Raw genomic sequence first — 15,804 nt, forward strand, 5'->3', positions numbered from 1 at the left:
TGGATAATACGCAGCAACATACTCAGGCAGCTTTTGTGAATGGGCAGGAATGGATGGCGTGCTAAAGGCTCGTAGACTTAAAGTTCTGCCAACACTCTCACTAACAGTAATGGCTTTATCTACAGTGGCTGCTACCATTGGTCTTTAGTGTGGAAGGTGTGGGGTAATCAGCTCGCTGCAGTGCCATTGATCTGCAGACCCTCAGAGAGCACAGCAGCAGAAGCAGACACACACACACACACTAAATGCATTCTGACCGTCCTTATTCTAACAAAGATTACCTTTCAAGGTCCCTCCAAGGCTTAAATTGCTTCAAATACCACTTCTCACAAGTTATTTCTCATACCACACTGACAGTATACTTCTGCTGTAAAAAATGCTTATCAAAACTTAATAACTTTCAGCATCTTTTATCATCAAAAACTGAAAAAAGTGCAAGTTGCTTGCAAAAAGTATGAATTTAGTCTGACAAAATAGCATGTAAATCAAACTGCAAATGCAACTGAGCTCTCTATGTGCTACCTAGACTCTATTACTATATAAATATGCATGAGGCTTTAATTTTTCCCCCAATAAGCCCCTTACTATTATTGCTGTGCTTAATCAGTGCTGCAGTAAAACATGACTGAGTGACTTCCTGTTCATGTTTGACTTTCATATATCACATTCCTTACACTGAATTAAATAGATGTAACAAGACTGGGAGGGAAAAGAGCAAGCTGCATGACTGAAATATTTACTTTGTGCTCAACCTTAAAATGTGGTTAATAATAATAATTCATTCTTTGTCTGCCTGCAGTGGGTCCAGAGCCTACCCGGAATCCCTGGGCACAAGCCGGGAACACACACTGGAGGGGGCGCCAGTCCTTCATAGGGTTAATAATAATAATAATAATTATTATTATTGTTGTTGTTGTTGTTGCTGTTATTTTTTATTAATATAAGTTGTAGAAATAGACCATAATAACTATGTGACATATTACATTCAAATTACTAATATTACCTACACTAATAAGACCATAATATCTATAGTTGTGGCCCACTGTAAAATATATATTAGGATTGAAATAAGGGAGGAGAGAGTAGATGCTATGGAAATCTCTCATTCCTTTTCTAAAACTTGGCTAAACCTGCATATATCCTCCTTCTCTCCCCTCTCTCTTTTGCTCCCTGAAAGGAAAACCTTGCTTTTATTTGAGCCACATGGACTGTTCCCATGGTTTCAGACTCCTCAAACAAAGTGGTTAAGGAAGAAAGACATAAAACTAGGGAGAAGTCAGCAGCAGCAGCAGCTTGGAGCCCTAAAGTTTGAGCTCCAGATGAGGGGAGTGCTGCTTCCCTTTCTGACAGCTCGCTTCACCCAACCTACGAGAGCCATAAAACGTTACTACTGATTGCTCCATAAGCACGTAAAGCATGAAAGCATGAGGACATGGTTACTGTGGCGTAGGTGTAACGTGTGTGTGTGCGTGCTACTGTATGAAAGCTGGACAAAATTATGTTTTGGAAGAATCTGGGGCAAGATTTAAAAGTAGGCGCACAGCCACAAACACACACACACACACACACACACACACACACTCATATTCCACCTGGTGATAGAACCAAGAGTGAGAGCAGCACCTGTGTTTTGATGATGTCATCGTCCCTGTGGATTTTGAGGGTGTATCCACGGTTGCAGGTGATGGTGCAGCGTACACCGTTGAAGTAGCCCGGACTGCTGCACCTCATCTCTGCGTTATGCACCAGAGGTTTCTGGCAGTCAATGGCATCACACGAGTAATGCACACAACTGAGAAAAAAAGTATCAACATCAATTAATAAATGCAATTAGGTCCAACCAAACAGACTAATCATTCTACATGAGTAGCTAAAACCAGTGTAAACTACAGGCTAGTGACACTGTGACTATTCTACCCCTTGCGTGGGGTGAAATACTGAAGTAGTCCATAGGTCAAGTTCTTAAATTAGTTAATTAAGTAATATTATTATTTATTCACGGCTGTTCATTGATACATGTTCTGTGTCAAGTTTCGATTCCCAATTTTGAACAGTATTCAGGATGAAATTGTTATTGTAATAATTTATTTATTGTAACCCCAAGTTCTATAAAGTTTTCTAAATCATTATGAAATAATCAACATCTCAGTTCATTATTGATGACACTTACAGAAAAAAAAGATAATTCTTTGTCCACTTTAATATAAGACTATCTTTATAAATAGTTTCAAACATGTTTATGTTATGGTTATCAATTAGTGTCTGAACACCTTACAAATCATTTGTAACACATAGAAAGAAAGGGCAAAAGTGACCTGATGTTAAAGTGCATCATATTATTATTAATGTTTAAAAAGGCATTCTGTTAGTGGTTAATTCATTAAACTTGGTGGTCAAATGGTTAAACGTATTAACAAATATGTGAGGCAGCTCACAGGCTTAATGCTGACTGATGGAGAAGACAATATAAGGTAAGTATTTGGCAAGTTTATCAGCACAGATTGGTGTTGGTTCATTACTTAAACAAGTCAATGTTGCCCTACCTCTCTGTGTTTTAGCTGATTATTAATGACTGTTAAGATGGGTATCCAGTTCTTAATATTTGATAGCTTCCTTCAAATAACTTGAAACCTATACCGTTTAAAACTTTTCATTTGTAGTTTAAATAATGTTTTGCTTTCATTAGGAACTGTGTATTTCTACACTATTTATATAAACATATAGGCCTAACAGATTGAGAATATGCAGGTATTTCATAAAGCAGTTGACAACAAAATGAAGAAAACTAGAAGGCAACTTCAAATAAACATTAGTGAAAATTGAGCTTCAGAAATAAACAACTTAAAATGTGTTGTTTAGGTTTAAACATCGCTGTTTATTTAATGTTGCAACAAAGCTTTTTCACAAAATTGGAATGGTTCAGATAAACACAGTAAAAATGATTTCATACGGAAAATGATTTAAAATCCTAAACTGTTCATCATTTACAGTATGTGTAGCTAATATTGCAACCTTAGTGGTTCCTTAGGCATAACATTTTTCATGACACCAAATGCCTTTGCTTCAAGCTAAAATTTTTTCTGTTGAAGTCAAAATCTCACCTTTGGCCCATGGGGTTGTAGATTTCATTGCTCTGGCAGCCGCTGATCGTGATTGGGTCAAAGTACTGGAACGAACGCAGACCTACACCTGAGATGGCCACCAAGGCTGATCGGAAGCTGACCACAATGGCCTTTGTCCTGTAGAAGGCCATGCTAAGATCATGACTCACAGGAATCACCAAAGGATTGTTCCTGCAACTCAGCCGCCATTCGCCTAAAAGGTTTAAGAAGTACAGTGTAAATATCTATCTCAAAGCATTTGAAGTATTGTCTAATGTATGGTAGAAAATGGTGGTGCATCAAATCAGTGGTTCTTAAGTCTCAGCATTAAAAATGTTAAATAAAATGAAGACAACTTTTTACTTGAGCAAGATATTTAAAAAGCACAGTTACCAATTAATGACTTTAACCTTGACTTGTGTTGCATAGGCTTTCAACACATGTGAACACACTGACAGTGAATACATTTTTTTGCCGTTATTGCATTACAAATCTGTTCTTCTTTCCAAGCATGTCTGTAGTAAGAGCATGTTTGAAGCCAGACAGACCAAGGTTGTGGATTTGTTCCTTGGTGTCCACTAGATGAACAGTGACGTTGGCTTGGGTCTGGTCACTGTAGGCAGTCCCGTCTGCAGCTAGGTGGATGATGACTGCAGCAGCAACCATGGGGTGGGCATAGTATGCCTTAAAAAATGAGATTAGACAGCAAATAGTTACAAAAAATTGAAATAATAACTAAATTACAACCTGTAAATGCATTTGTCTTTTTTTTTTCTAAAACAGCCCAGCCAAGTCAAATCCAGGTCAGGAATTTCAGCTGAAGACTGTGATGTGGAAGCAAAGTTGTATATGTATCAATTAAACAGTGAAGATGAACTGGGACAGGGACCAGACTGTTTAACACATTAAGGCTGAAAAAAATTAAACACCTATTGATTTGGTATAAATATGAATAATACATTTAGAGATATTTTTCTTCTGACAAATTAAAAGCAAGTGCTTATATACAACTAAATCACAGTGCATAGAATAATAATAACAGAACACGTGAATATTTTATGCAGTGATACACAATATGGAAGCTCAAAGAAAGATCAGATTCTACACGAAAGATACATTTCATGACCAATGTGTGCATACATGCATTTTAGCTCTTCTGGTTATTGATTGGTAAAGTGTCTAATACCAGTAAGGCGTGTATGCGCGTGTGTGTGTGTGTGTCCTCAACATAACTCATTGTAATTTCTTACCTTTAGCCAATACTTGTGGATCCTACTGTGCAGCTGTGCTTCCTCACATGGAAACCAGGCATACTGCGATACTCCATCAGATAGATCAAACACCTTTGACTGACAACTCTGAGATCACACACACAAACACATACACTGCATCAGAACATTCTGCATAAAGTCCAATTTACAAAAACATTTAGGTGTCCATCATAACATCATACAATTCTCGTTGCAGTCAGCTCTCATTCAGAGTTACACATTTTAACTTAAAAATCTTTAAGGGTTATTCACAATCAGCCTCATATTTTCAGCATCTTTCCGTGAAGATGTTAGGAGTTTTGAATGAAGTTCTCACTCACAATAGATTTCTACCCACAAACACGCCCACAACAAATCAACCAATATTGTTGAATAAATAAACAGAAGAAAGGCATTTGCTAGGATGAGGTAAAGGAATGGAGCTTGATCAGCAGCCTATAGCCATTTCTGTGAAAACTTCTGGCTTTAATTAAACAACCTCAACAAGTAACAGAAGAAGAATAAAGCCTTCCAATTTTCTACATTAGAGGACATGTTAAAGTGAATTATAAACACAGTACCTGAAGGAGTGCACAGTGGATGTCAGTAATGATGGAGGTCAGCCAGTCTGCATTTCTGTATCAGAATGTAATTTAGAACATCTGGAGGCTCACAATTAAGCAGAACCCTGGCAAGGTCAGACTGCTGCTCCAGATCATAAAGAAAGGCAGCAAAATGGAGGGGACGGGCAGACGGACCCCAGGGGCTTTATATATCCAACATCTCTGATTGAGAATGCTAATCTAGGAAATCAAAATCTAGATCTCAAAAAGGAATGTTTCAGATGTCTGAGTATCTGTTTGAGGTACTAGATTGGGTACCATTAAGCAATGTTAAAGCTGTAATGCAACTAAGACCTCCTAAATACTTGTGGTGTGTTTTAAAGCCAAAGGTTTTGAATAAACACTCAAACGTCCAAATTGCCCAGACCATACAAGTTGGACTCAATAAACATGAAGCTGCAGCCCTAAAACGATCCAGTCACTCTGACTTATTCAATTCCAATGACAATTGCAAGCAGCACGCCGATTATTGTACATAAGCTTTCAGACCACTCTTGTTTTGAACCCCCTGAACCCAAGTGTGGGGTGACAGCACTGCGACGCTAGGTGACACTGGAGAGCCGCCTGCTGCCCAAGACCGTCAATGGCACTAATTATGCATACTGTGTGTATGTGTGTGTGTGTGTGTGTGTGTGTGTGTGTGCGTGCATGTGTAACAGGAGCTCAGAAGCACTCCACCACAGCAGTGGGAATGGCTGGCCTGTCTGCTGTCTCTGCACAATGGATGTCCCCAGAATTTTTGGAGTAGTTTATAGCGGGAATTTTATGCCCTGTCAGCAATAGAGTCACGCTGGTAAGTGAATGTCTGGCCTATACATTGCCCCTGTTTTCCCCCACCCATTTTTCTCGCAGTTCCAGCTCTACTGTTCATAAGCATTCTGCACAATCAGGCCAATTACTTAAAGCAGACACGACACTCTATCACAATCTAATAAACTAAGCAAACACAAATTTGTGATACTAACATATGATATTCTGAAATGTAGCTTGAAATAAAACTCTTCCATGACTTTTGTTTGTTTTGAACTCTTAATTGGACCAACAGAACTCTATAAGATATTTTTTCCATCTAAATTTTTCCAGAGCAGCAAAACGCAACAGTGAAATATTTAGCAATGACAGGAATGGGAGAAAGTTGTGCACGTCTACTGGGAGCAATACCTCTATCCTGTGAGGAGTGCCTCTTCTTTAGCATAACATACAGTACTAGCCTCTGTGTACCCCCCCACCTTCTTAGTCCTCACATTGATTCATGAATTCCTCTGCCTTACACTCAGCACTGCAACTCTAGATGCTGCTGCTGCACACAATAACACCCTATATATGATTACTCATCCTGATAGAACTCCAGCATCAATCACAGGCTAATGCCTGCTCCACTTGAAACCACAAGCAGGCATTTGTCAAGCCATTTCTGTTTCCATTCATTTTCTGGAATATTCCCATTGATTCTCAAAGCCTACGCCTTTTTGATGCCTCATTTTTCAAGTACAAGTATTCTGCTTCACTGTGAGCCAAAATACTTGAGGTTTTGATACCACTGTCCACAATCAATGCAAACCCAGGCAAACTGGCACTTTGCTGCCACTGATTGTTGCTTCCAGGATATAATCCTTTGTTTACGAATCTATGAATGGCAGATCAAGACATTTCGAAAGTGTTTCAGAACTTGAAGAGAAGCAAGCATGTTGTAGTTCTGAAAAGCTTGACTGCATCTTAAGAAAAGTAGCCTGGAGACCTCCAGAATGAGTAGAAAACATTATAGAAATGTGTTAAATATATATTTTTTATATCTAATAACCATATTTTTGTGCTATATTCTGTTATAGGACAATATCATTTACTTAGTATTTTTAATATTATTGCATTTTAATATTCAAAATATCACTAAAGTAATACACAGAAGGGAATACACTCTTGAGACAGTTTATACAACACCTTACACAACAACTAAAAATCGAGAAAATGAATTCCTTAGTAACAATGAGGTTCAAATATCTTCTGTGAAAAATGTCTCTTTGACTCCATGCTATAAATCCTAAGGTTTTGCACAGCAGGATTGGAATGGTTTTCTGACATGATTAATTTGGGAGAGGAGACAATTTTGTGTGCATGGGCTATTTGCTCTACAAACAGCATAAAAGGGAGGAGAGTTAAAACTTGGCCAAAAAGTGTGTACAATTAAAAATATTTCATACTGAAATCTCTAGAGAAAAAAACAAACCACAACTTTAAGGCACCGGTTTTGAAAAAGCCTGTGTTCTACAGTTAATTTAAATGTGTGTGGGATTTTAACAGTATTTATTCAACAACTAATTGTTGTCAGAGTCTACACATAAACTTAGTTAGATCTATTGTCATGAACAGGAATAATGTTACAGAATTAATGCATTATTATAAAGCAGAATAAATGTATGTGTGCACAAATATGTGAACATGTATGGGCATTGTGTGCAGATATTTGCACAAGAGGCATATTCAGACATAAACATTTACACAAACATGAAAAGGAAGTAGTTACATTTAATCAAGTAGTAAGAGATATTTAGAAGGATTAAGAGGTTCTACTGGAGTTTTAAAACATACTCGGTACTCAGTAGTTTTGAGCTGCTGCTTTTGTTCTTCTGCTTAACCGATTAAACTTTATTTACTTTTACTTGAATGATTATTTTACACAAGTAACTATACTATCACTTGAGTCTGGTTTTAGATTACTCTACCCACTTGCATGTGTACGCTAGGGGGCAGTGTTAAGGCCAGAATGTACAGACAATGAAGAGAAAAGTCAATACTCGTCTCACTGTTTTCAAGAAACTGTCAGGATGGACAGTTACACACCTATATTCGAACTGATACAAGTGATTTTGTGCCAGTTCTGGTCGGCTTGTTTTGCTCCAAACAGTACTACAATTTCAATCAGCATTCAGTTGCTCGACATTTCCCAGCACACATGCTAAATATATGAAATCTACGCATGTTTCTGAGATCAGCACTTTGTGGCCTGTGTGCTCCTGCAAACTGCATTTAACCAATGCACTACATAAACAACAAATCAGTCTTTTAAGGAACACAGGTGAAACAGGCATCTATACAGACACCGCTAACAAATACATACATTTGTAGCAATTTATCTGCACATTTCCTGTTAAAATAGTAAGAAACAGTACAGCAAAATTATGTTTTTAAGCAAAATATATTCACAATAATTCTATTAGTCAGATTATCAAAGGCCTTCCAGTATTAAATAATACATAGAAAATAAATTCTTTTTTTAGAGTCCATTATTAAAGCTTTCACAACTCAGGATGATCCCTCAGGATCCCTAAAATGAAATGTATTACTTTTTAAGACATTTCAATGTCACTTCAGCGAGTAAACCTCATACCCATATTGTGTGACATTGTGTGTGAATGTGTGACAGTTCAAACAGAATCCAACCAAATTCTACATTTTAATATCACAGTATCATGTGACACTATATGTGTTTTTTTTTTTACGCATCGAGTTTGGACTTCAGTGACCTGCACTTGAAGACCTCAGGTGTATATCAACGAATACATTTCAATATTGCATAAAAAATGAATGTGAATTTATGATAATTTACTATGAAATTTTTATGTGTCTGAAAAACATTTTTAAAATGTGTGATGTTCCATGAGTTCTTACATGTGAGCGTTATATTCTCACCTTTGTCACGGCAGGATACCCAACAGCCACCTCTGCAGGGCAATGCACCCTGTGCTCAGTGGAAACCTCCACCCCTGTGGCCCACTGGTCCAGGAAACCACTGGGTGTGTAGAGCCCACAGTCCCTCACACTGGTCTCCCGCTCAAAATCCTCACACACACCGTCCCCATCATAGAAGTAACACAAGCTGGGCTCATCTGTAATCAATAGCAAGAGAGATAAAAGGAAAGTGTGTAAAAGCATTTGAAAACTATATATATATATATATACACAGTACTTTGCAAAGTTTTAGGCACCAGAGATTATGAGACTTAAAGGGCTATCAAACAACAAATTACACCCAACATTAGAATAAAACCAAATACCATTATTCCAGTGAGTGTGATACTCTGTGTGTGAATTTTTTTGTTTAATTTTTTCCAAATCTCTCCTTGTTATTTGAGGTTATCATCCAATACCTAGTTTTAACAGTTAATAACTAATGATTTTAAATAATGTGTGCTGTTGATTTAACAAATTTATGCAATCAAGGAGAATCTGAATAAAACATTGTCCTTCAAACTCATTCACCCCTACTACTTTATAGAGAGAAAAAAATGAATGTATATTTATTTGGTTTTGTATTATTTTTTTGTATTGGCTGTGATAATATATATAACTTTATACAAGCACCACTCTTACAAAGAAGGCATTAGTTTAAATATATGTAATTATCTTAGGTGCCTAAGACTGCTGCACAATATTGTCTATGTAATATTTCGTTGTCATATTTTCTCAAACTCCAAGAACCTGTATCTGAATTGTTAATGTTTTGCTTTAGTTACTAAAGAAGTCAGTTTTTTTTAAATGAGTTACAGACTTCTCAGTAGTAAGTCAAGTCAGGTACATGGGAACACAGAGCAAAATCTAGAGACAACTGCAGAATCCACTTGAATTCAAAGAAAAACATACTATTTTACTCATGACTCGTGTGAACATATAGCACACTATGTTTTTTATCATTTAATAATTAATGCAAGGCATATTAATGCATGTTTATGGACATCACCCGTTTTTGAAAAGGTCTTAGCGGAAAGGTATTTTTGGATTTGACAATATTATTCAAGTAGGCAAAACTGCAGTTCTGTAAGTTGCTCTGAATAGAATACATAAATGTACATGTAATAAAATAAAAAAGGCCTCTAATAATTTGTATCACTGTATTTTGCTAACAGTATAGTAGAACAACTTATAATAAATAATAAATGATTTCTGAAATGGACAAACCTGGTGACAGAGCTCTCGCAAATATATAAAAAAAATCCAGTTTGCAAAAAAAAATCCCTTGGTGGAATTGTGGAATGTCATGAAGAGCAAGGGGGGGTAAAGTGGATAAAGTGGGGGTCTAGTCTGGTATGCTGATATGCCCTGTTCCAGTGTTTTCCTGAACCTTGTGGTGTTAGGAAGCTTGCAGACATGTGTGACTGATACTCAGTCATCTCTCAGGGCTGCAGGGAAGTGTTTGGAGCCTTAGTGAAGTTTTGTCACCTGCTCTAGTATTCGCCTGCCTGCTTCTCAACAAGAGCCACAGAGTGCCACTGAACTACATCAGTGGCCAGGAAACACGTTTTCAGGATATCCACTTATCAATGTGAGCACCCCTTTCCCTGGCAGAGCTGTTCACTATGTAAGTGAATAGGATGGCAGGAAAAACAAGCAGTATCTTCAGGCCCACAGCAACAGATGTAAATCAGCCAGAGGAAGCCATGGTGCGTGCAGGACACTGGGATTCAAAAAAGTGCCTCATTGCCACCCTTCCCGTGCTAAAAATCCCTTTTTTCGTTAAACTTGCAATGTGTTACCAATGCCTCTCATGTGACACATTGGAAAACAGCCCTGGAAAGTACTGTGGCAAGCGACAGAGGTTGGGCTCCAAAAATACTTGTGCTCCCTGTCAGCTTTGCGTTGGTGCTGGTTCAACACAAGTCTGAGTCATACAAAAACATCAAGATGCGATAAAGCTGAGGAATTAGCTTCATGCCACATTTTTTTACCACTTGGAAAGTAGCAGTGGATAAAGTGCGGAAACATGAAGTCATGTCATAAACTGTTTTTGCACAGTCCTTTTGGTGTCTGCTGAATCTTGTAATACTAGTGCAGCTACCTCCAACTGTTAAGGATCATCTCTAAATTATTCAATGCAGTTAACATTTAATCAAGATATATGACCTTTCCAGAGAAAGCTGCTGAAATAGCAGGATATGGAAGAAAATGGATAAAAAAGGGGGGACACAATGGCCTGGGTCCTGTTGAAGTGGCAGACACCTTCTGCTAACTGTTCCCCAGAGAAGGTGCCATCAGTCAGACCATGGTTCAGCACTTCTGTCAGAAGAACAGGATAGACAAAGGGTCATGTGTTGAAGAGAGATGTGGGCCATTAGGGAAAGCCTACACTAGTCCATTCTCCACACACAGTGACCTTACAGAGGTGTGAGTTCCCTTTTGCTAGCTTCATCTGTTCTGATACATCAGAAAAAAACAACAGCCCCAACGGTTAACAAGCACAGGAATGTAAAATGCTGACATACGATTTTCTTGGGGAAAGAATGGGGTGTTCGCTGAGTTTCACTACCTGTGAAAGACAAATCCATTGATCATCTTACAAGTGAGCGACTCAATGGTCTTCTGAGGACAGTTGCTAATTAAGCTGTGACATCTGAGTAACTTCAGAGAGCAGACACTTCTACAGGTGTCTCAGGTCATCCCTTCAGGAAGCTGAATATACATTCAAGGGGAAACTTCAAAGGTATTCTTTAGCTAGTCCCTTTCTGTCTGTGCTCTATTTTCAGCCCACTTCTACCACTTGGTCCCATTCACATGTTCCAGTCTAAATAGATGAATGAAAACACTAACAAAGCAAGTAGTAAAAAGACATACAAAAACCTATGCCTTAGAATTCATTAGAATTCCCATTAATTCAATTGCATTAAGCACAGTGCAATGGGATTAGTCGGAAGTCTTTGTAGAATGACAGTAGCTGGCACTCTGGTCTGAGTGGTCTTTGTGAAGAGATTTCACATCATGTCATTTAGAGGGCCCAATCACTAACGTTCAGCAATTAAGTTGCGACATTAGCATTACAATTCTACAAAAAAACAGGCTGACTAAGCATCCATTGGACAGCACAATAGGACTTTGATACTTTCTGGTGCATTGATGGTTTTTGAAGTTATTGTGTCTCGTGAGAAGAGAGAAAACTCAAAGTGAGTGACGACACTTAAAAAGTGAAAACTGAGAAATAGACAAATAATTACTGAGGTAATATATTAATTAAATCTAAAAATATATACTGCTTATTGTCCCAGACCTAGTGGTTTACACTGTGAAACATACCAACACAGTTAAACAAAGGCTCTTTTTTGCACTGGTTGGAACAACCATCTCCATTGGCAAAGTTCTTGTCATCACACTGCTCTCCTAGATACCTGAATGACACACAACAAATGGAACACTTAGTCAATGTCTTGAGAGAAGAATGAACATATGAATATAGCCTACCATACATTTTGCTCATCAGTATTAAAGATTTCACCAACAGAAAACATGTTTTCCTGAAAGACAAAAAATAAATAAATAAAAATTTCTTGTCATGGGAGTAATATTTCTTACTTTTGGACAAGTCCGTCTCCACAGTAGGGTGAGCCCAGCTGATGTATGAGCGGAGGAGATGGCTCACTCTCTGCTCTCTTGGACACAGTCAGCACATGGTAGGTGTATGTCTCCCCAGGCTCTACATCCCTGCAATGTACATCCACCGTTTGACAGGTCATTCAGTTTTGTGGCCTTCTAAATCATTTCATTTCAAATAATTTATGAAGTTACATTTAAAGGGACACTCCAGCCAAAGTAAAACATGCAACCATTACTATACAATTGCTGTAAACAGGCCTACTCATCCACAATGATGGTGTTACAATAGACTCTAAAGTATAAACTTCCTGTTTAATTCCCTTCTGTCAGAAAGGTTGAAGGTGAGAACAGTTATGACAAAATACATGTGTTGTGGGGCAAATATTTGAAGCTGAGCAACAAAATTTTTTTTTTTCCTTCAGAAGCTGTTTACTTCATGGAAATTTCAACAGTTAACATTAGTCAAATCCATACATTTCTACATAAAAACGTATAGAAAATTTGAATTGGCTCTATTATGACACAAGCATACAGCACATATCTGTGAAATATTAACTTCATAAGAGATGGAAAATATATACATAACCGTTATTGTAAATCTAAAGTAAGAATGTGGTGTCATAAGCCGTTCTGGACAATTCATAGCCTATTACCATCATTTAAAGTGTGGTGTATGTTTTTCAGATAATGTTTGCAACACAGTGGCAATATGTATGATATAAGATGATATGTAGAAAAGTTGACTATATTAGCCAACAATATCTGACTGAAATACATTAAACTAAAAGAAAAAAGGCACAAAATAATATGATATTATAGAAAGGTACAAAGTGTACATTACAATAGAAGCTTTGAGAACCCAACACTGGACAGTAATACAACCCTTAGGTCCACAAAGAACTAGACTCAGCTGTATTTCTGCAAAGTAAAGCCCCTGTCATATTCAGGGAGGCTGCGCTGGGATCAGCAGAAGCCCCGGCCATTCGGCCTAACTCACTTTGGCATAACAAAGCACCAGCAGAGCTGCCGGGTGGGCTTCCCTGCCCCCATTAACCCTCTTCCATAACCCCGGCCTCCCCGTACCTCCCTGCTCTTCCTCCTTTCCCCCATTGATCTTCTCCCCCACAATGAATTTCCAAGAACAGAGAGACCGAAAGGGAGAGTGAACGTGGAGGCCTGAAGAAGGCAGGATCAAATGCAGAGGCAGGGGAGGGTGTGGGGCGCTTTGTGCGAGGACAATACTGCCAGCTCCGTGTCTCATTAGTCCCTCAATTCCCCTCCCCGATTCCTGCACGTCTTCTAAGAAGCTGACCTCCTCCCACACCTCACTGCAGCTGCCTGCAGGAGTCGGGTTAATGAGAACATTTTCGGCAGGGCTCAGTTAGGCCTCTCCAAAGCCGTCCAATCCACAGATATGCCTCTCAAATCCAGAGCACATTCGTGTGGGCCATATATCGATACATTTGCCAACGTCTATGACTGATTGAGTCATCAGATTTGTAGTGTCATGCACATTCATGTTCGTCATCTTAATATTAATATGTATGCAACATATGTTTTTTAAGCAGTATTATATATCCAGTCCCTTCCAATTCCAGTCTGTTCCAATTACTGAGAGTAGAACTTAATATTTTAAACACGGGCATCATTTATTTAGGTTCTATATCTTATATTTTCTCATATTTGTAGCTTTTGTTTCTCAAGTGCTGCTCTTTTCATTTCATAAAAGGTGGAATGACAGTGAAAGTAGCAAGTTTTGACCTTTCACATTGGGGTTCATATGAACGTAGTCTGCCTCTTTTACCCTCAGGATAACTCATAAAGCAGAATGAAAAACGAAACCAGCTGCAGCAGGTAGATTCAGTGCAAGAAGCCACAACACGAAGCCTTATCCCTGCTGGCTTTTGTCCGGTAGCAGATTTCTAAAACAGTCAGATATGTGGGTCAGCATGTCTCAGTGGCGTGAGAACAGCAGAGAGCAAAGAATACTCTGTTAAAAGGATACAAGCAAAATCTCATCCAGCCCAGAAGCCATGGAGCCGGAGGACCTGAACCTGCTGTGTGGTCATGCAGTAATGTTTTTCTAAGACATGTTTGTTGTGATCAGGCAGAAGTAACTCCAAAAGGGTCATGCAGCTATACTTAATAAGCCGCAGTGATTCCTGAGGTAGACTGCTGGCTTGACTTACATCAAGAAGAAAGTATATCTTGCCCGTTGAAAGAAGTAAGTATCAATTTAAGCATCAGTGTCAAGCAGCTAGGTTTCACAGTTGTGGTTCCGCTGGTTGTTGGAGAAACTGTAATCTTTTGCTGTAAATAGATCATCATGTACTGCAATCTATGCTCAGCAAGAACTATGACCCTCCACATTAATGTTTATCCAGTTCAAATTAGAAAATTGGAAGTACAGCATTCAAAGTAAAATTATATTAACAAGTACAATAACCTCTTACATTTAAATTACACAAGAGGAACTCAGGAGCTTAGAAATGCACAACCTTACGTAGCTTAGAACATGAGACAAATATCACTACCACATTTACCACTATACAGACTGGAAATACAGTAATCTGTCAGTGTCACTTTTGTGTTTTGATTATGACTAACATTGAGTTTCAGTGATTTGCACTGGAATATGAGCTACAGGCAATGATATCATCTGGCCACACACAGCAAACAGTGTTTAAAGGAGAATGTCCAGTCCAGCCACAAGTGGTTAGCTAGCAATAGGTTCATCACACCCATGACGTTTTAGCTAATGATTCGCTAACATAAATATTTTTGACATTTGTGGATTTTTGCCTTTTGTAAATATAATGTTTTCCTTCATAATAATAACAATAATTATTAAAATACAGGCCTTAATAAACTTGGCCTGTTAGCTACAGGTTCTTATCTTTTGACACATACACCCCACTTCCACATATGCATGGTAACCCAGAAATGTTCAAGAGTTTACCTGGAGGTGCTGTATGTGTGAATGCAAACACCCGCAATATTCGTCCTGCACATTAGCCGGACATTATCCCGCTAGGCTCCTAGTAAAGGCTCATAAAGAGAGTCAGGTCAGGTGAGGATGGAGCCACAAAAGTTCAAGAATATTTCCGGCATGTGCTCCACAGGTGCCACCACAAGCCAAAGCAAGCAGAATATTTCCCGCTGCGAGACCTCATCTGACACGGAAAATCTCCCGATGCATGCTGTGTGTGTGAAAGGACCACTTCAGGACTTCTCCAGACCAAATGCTCCAGAATTTCTCTAGAAATTCTCTGAAGTTCATGATTGAAAGAGGCTCTACAGATGACAGAGCATGTGCTGAAGCAAATAAACAAACATGCATTACTCATTGCTGCCCTCTAACCACTAAAGCAGCAATCAGAATCTTTTAAGCTCATTCATAAGACCATAGATATGCATGTGTAGTAAAATTGGTCTGATATAAATAAATAAATACATTTAAAAGAATACTGAACT

The 15,804-nt window shown here is 38.4% G+C and overlaps 1 protein-coding gene across 1 annotated transcript in view; it reads right to left on the bottom strand.

Annotated features, from left to right (window-relative positions):
* LOC136678782 (pappalysin-1-like) overlaps positions 1–15,804 on the bottom strand; it is an 82,869-nt gene that overhangs the window by 23,878 nt on the left and 43,187 nt on the right. Inside the window, exons 8-14 of the mRNA XM_066656919.1 lie at positions 12,310–12,438; positions 12,034–12,125; positions 8,662–8,858; positions 4,352–4,459; positions 3,650–3,785; positions 3,102–3,315; positions 1,624–1,792 (exon numbers count right to left, since the gene is read on the bottom strand). Of these exons, the coding sequence (XP_066513016.1) occupies positions 1,624–1,792; positions 3,102–3,315; positions 3,650–3,785; positions 4,352–4,459; positions 8,662–8,858; positions 12,034–12,125; positions 12,310–12,438 (1,045 nt within the window). The remainder of the gene's footprint in view (positions 1–1,623; positions 1,793–3,101; positions 3,316–3,649; positions 3,786–4,351; positions 4,460–8,661; positions 8,859–12,033; positions 12,126–12,309; positions 12,439–15,804) is intronic.

The sequence above is a fragment of the Hoplias malabaricus genome, chromosome Y, assembly GCF_029633855.1.
Source record: "Hoplias malabaricus isolate fHopMal1 chromosome Y, fHopMal1.hap1, whole genome shotgun sequence".
Classification (NCBI taxonomy): domain Eukaryota; kingdom Metazoa; phylum Chordata; class Actinopteri; order Characiformes; family Erythrinidae; genus Hoplias; species Hoplias malabaricus.